This window comes from Octopus bimaculoides, chromosome 3 (assembly GCF_001194135.2).
Source record: "Octopus bimaculoides isolate UCB-OBI-ISO-001 chromosome 3, ASM119413v2, whole genome shotgun sequence".
NCBI lineage: Eukaryota > Metazoa > Mollusca > Cephalopoda > Octopoda > Octopodidae > Octopus > Octopus bimaculoides.
In genome coordinates this window covers 142,685,482-142,689,693 of record NC_068983.1, presented here as the reverse complement: position 1 = coordinate 142,689,693, position 4,212 = coordinate 142,685,482, and the positions used below count along the sequence as shown (strand labels likewise).

At 39.3% G+C, this 4,212-nt stretch overlaps 1 protein-coding gene across 1 annotated transcript in view; it reads left to right on the top strand.

Moving 5' to 3' along the window:
* The window catches only part of LOC106883357 (POC1 centriolar protein homolog A), a 32,228-nt gene that overhangs the window by 11,254 nt on the left and 16,762 nt on the right, over nucleotides 1-4,212 (top strand). Inside the window, exons 4-6 of the mRNA XM_052966802.1 lie at nucleotides 706-797; nucleotides 1,404-1,512; nucleotides 3,893-3,921. Of these exons, the coding sequence (XP_052822762.1) occupies nucleotides 706-797; nucleotides 1,404-1,512; nucleotides 3,893-3,921 (230 nt within the window). The remainder of the gene's footprint in view (nucleotides 1-705; nucleotides 798-1,403; nucleotides 1,513-3,892; nucleotides 3,922-4,212) is intronic.

Sequence of the window (4,212 nt, the reverse complement as noted above, 5' to 3'; positions counted from 1 at the left end):
TCGCAAGAAATGAAGCCAGTATGCTCTGATGGATGTGTAATGTCAGTGTGCATACTCAACAGAGTGTAAGTACCTTGAGAGAAAAGTTAGACCTAAGAAGCATCAGTTGTGGTGTGCAAGAGAGACGATTGCGCTGGTATGGACATGTGGCAAGAATGGATGAGGATATCTGTGTGAAAAAGTGCCACACCCTAGCGGTTGAGGGAACCTGTGGAAGAGGTAGACCCAGGAAGACCTGGGATGAGGTGGTGAAGCACGACCTTCCAACTTTAGGCCTCACCGAGGCAATGACCAGTAGCATTCATAAGTCTTTAGCCCTTTTCTATTGACAAAATGTAATGATAAAAGGGCTTCAGAACCAACTGAATAGAAACTTCCATACCAGTTACTCAACTAGCTAGAAATAGCCGCCAAATTTCTTTCATGTCATGCTACTAACTTAAAAAAGGGAGGTCTCAATAGTTAATGTAGTTCTAGATACCTTATACTTGAATAAAAGATGGTGTGGTCACTTGAATATTTTTGATCACATCTGTACTTGGTCAGGTTGTAACTTGATTGTTTGATTGGTCAGAGACTTAACAAATTTTATATATACTCTTTAACAACAATGCAATGTTCATGTATGAAAAACTTGTTTTTAAATGTGTTAAACGTCATCATTGTCTTTTCATTTTCTAACTAATTATTTTATATTTTTTGCAGGATGCTGTCCTTCATGCATGTTTTTCTCCAAATGGAAATCTTATTGCATCAGCTTCACGAGACAAAACAGTTCGCCTCTGGGTTCCATCTGTGTAATTACTAGAAATTATTTTTTTTTACTTGTAAAGAAAAAAGAAAACAATTTTAAAATATCAGTGGAAGCATTAAGTTTTAACAATTTTTCATTTACACGACTATTACAGAAAAAATTTTAAAATTGTTTGGATTAGAAATTATTTTTCTGTTGTTATTATCATCATTTAAGGTGCATTTCCCATGCTTGCATGGGTGAAATGAAATTTGCTGAGGCAGATTTTTCTATTGTAGATGCCTTTTCTGCCACCAAGCTTCACATGTTTCCAAGCAAGGAAATTTCTCTTACCTAGACATGTTTTTCATGGAAGACTAGAAATTAACAACTGCACTTTTATCACAATGATGCTCATTTACAACTATGACTTGATATCCAGACAAGAGTACACACACACGCACACATGATGGGCTTCTTTCAGTTCTCACCTGTCAAATTTGCTCACAAGGATTTGAATGTACCGGGGCTATAGTAGAAAATACTTGCCCAAGGTGCTGTGCAGTGAGACTGAACCCCAAACTACATGTTTAGGAAGCAAGATTTTATGCCTACTGTTTAATTTTGAAAAGTGTCCGTTTTAAATTTTTATTTTGCTCTATTGAATCAGAGATGGAGCAGCGAAAATCCTCAGAAGTCATACAGCTACTGTGAGAAGTGTGGACTTCAGTGGAGATGGAACGTTTATGTGTACAGCATCCGATGATAAAAGTGTAAAGGTATACAATATTTCTACATTATCATTATTAGCATTGTTGAGTTATTTGAAGACTGGATCTTTGAAAATATTATTTACCTGACAATAACCTATAATAATTCTCTCTTGTTATGGATTTCCTTTCTCATGTGTATTTGTGTAGCCAGGCAAGCGTATGTGTATGTATGCATGAACAAAAGTGAACAGAAAATGAAAATCTTTTCTGTCTAGGTTAAACTGAAAGATCTGAGTGAGAGGTATCAATAGTATTGACCAATATTTCTCGACAGTAAATATATTATGAATGTATTGGTGCTTATTTCCATAAGTTTTGGGTTTTGTTTTGGAAGAGGTAGGCCCAGGAAGACCTGGGATTAGGTGGTGAGGCACAACCTTCGAACATTGAGCCTCACTGAGGCGATGACTTCTGACCAAGACCTTTGGAAATATGTTGTGCATGAGAAGACCTGGCAAGCCAAGTGAGACCTAAATCCAAGGCCTCTGCCAAGGGTGTAGCCAGCCCACTTATGCATACCTTTCCTTCATCGGACACTAAACTCCGCTTACGAAGACCTGTTGAGGCAAGTGAAATTGAAATCGAACTAAATTCGATGACTGGCACCCATGCCAACATCGTCTCCTTCATTGGACACGAAACTCGGCTTGCGAAGACCTGTTGGGGCAAGCGAATGCGAAATCGTAATGGCACCTGTGCCCAGCGTCTCCTTCTTGGCATTTGTACTGGTGGCACGTAAAATACACCATTTTGAGCGTGGCCGTTGCCAGTACCGCCCGACTGGCCTTCGTGCCAGTGGCACGTAAAAGCACCCACTACACTCTCAGAGTGGTTGGCGTTAGGAAAGGCATCCAGCTGTAGAAACTCTGCCAGATCAGATTGGAGCCTGGTGTAGCCATCTGGTTCACCAGTCCTCAGTCAAATTGTCCAATCTATGCTAGAATGGAAAGCGGATGTTAAACGATGATGATGATCACTCTGCTGGGTGGTTGGTGTTAGAAAGGGCATCCAGCCTTAAAAACCATGACAAAACAGACACAGAAGTCTGCCGGCTTCTGCCTAGCCGGCTCCTGTAAAACCATCTAGCCCATGTCAGCATGGAAGATGGACGTTAAATGGCGATGATGATGTTACTCACACACATATGATGGGTTTCTTTCAGTTTCTGGGCTATTGTAGAAGACACTTACCCAAGGTGCCATGCAGTGGGACTGAATACAAGACTACATAGTTGGCTTTAATATAAAAAGCATATTACCCTAATTCTGGTATTTGATTATTATTTTTTCCACTTTATTTTGCATTTATGTTACTTGTGTGTGTATGTATATCATCATCATTATCATCATTTAATGTCTGTTTTCCATACTGGCATGGGTTGGATGGTTTGATTGGGGTCTTTTAAGCCAGGAGGCTGCACCAGGCCCCAGTCTGATCTGGCAGTGTTTCTACAGTTGGATGCCCTTCCTAACACCAACCACTCTGTGAGTGTAGTGGGTGCTTTTCACATGCCACCGGCCCAGGGGCCAAGGGAGCTGGCCTCGGCCACGATTGGATGGTGCCTTTTATGTGCCACCAGCACGGAAGCCGGTCAAGGCAGCATTGGCATCGGCCACGTTCGGATGGTGCTTTTTACGTGCCACTGGCACAGGGGTCATAACTACAATTTCCATTTGATTGTAACAAACACACATTAATGTGTATGTTTGTGTCTTCTCCATATCTTGACATTTATATCGTGATTGAAGACGGTCACTGTCCATTCAGTGTTCTTTGTTTAGTCTTTTGCAAAAGCATGACTGACCATTGAGCTGTTTGTTGTTTGAGGGACTTAGGGGAAGTATTACTTTGCTCGGAAATAGGTGAGGATTGGCAACAGGGAAAGTATCTAGCCATAGGAGAATCTGTCTCTACAGATTTCATCTGATCCATGGAAGCATAGAAAAGTGGATGTTTAAACCAGGGGTTTTCAAACTGTGGTCCCCGGACCACAGGGGTCCGCAAGAACAAAACAGGGAGTCCATGGACAGCAAATACTCTTTATGGGCAATTTGATTTTATATATGTTTTTTAATCGAAATCTTTTAATTGACAATAAACCTATTTGTTAAATACAGTTAAATAAATAAATGTAAAAATGTTATTTTAAGCAAATATTTATGTGTAAATTTCATAAGCGTTTATAAGGGAGTCCCTAAGGTAAAGCCTAAAATATAAAGGGGTCCGCAAGTCAAAAAGTTTGAAAACTCCTGGTTTAAACAATGGTGATGATAATACAGAATTTCAGTTGTGTGATCAGTAGTAGATGGCTCATCACAAAGGAAATGCTTTTGAGCATAGTTTCACCTATAGGATATGAGCTTTTGATTGTTTAATACCAATTCAGTTCTCTGCCAACATTTCTGTGTCAATGAAGTAAAATTGTTTCAACTGAGAACTGAAGTTTATAGCAGGCTCTACTGACCACAAGGTTGCTACTTGTTATTTATTGCTTCCCATCTCCTTTACAATTAATAATCATATGTAATTTAGGTGAGTTGGCTGAAATAAGTGATTGACCTTTAACTTTGTTCTGTCTTCTGAAATCAAATTTTGCCAAAGTCAGTTTTACTTTATATTCTTCCATTCTCAGTAAAGTAAGCCCCAAATTACCCCTTCTTTATAATTAATTAGTTTTTGCTTTCTATATATGAAAAAAAAAAAAAA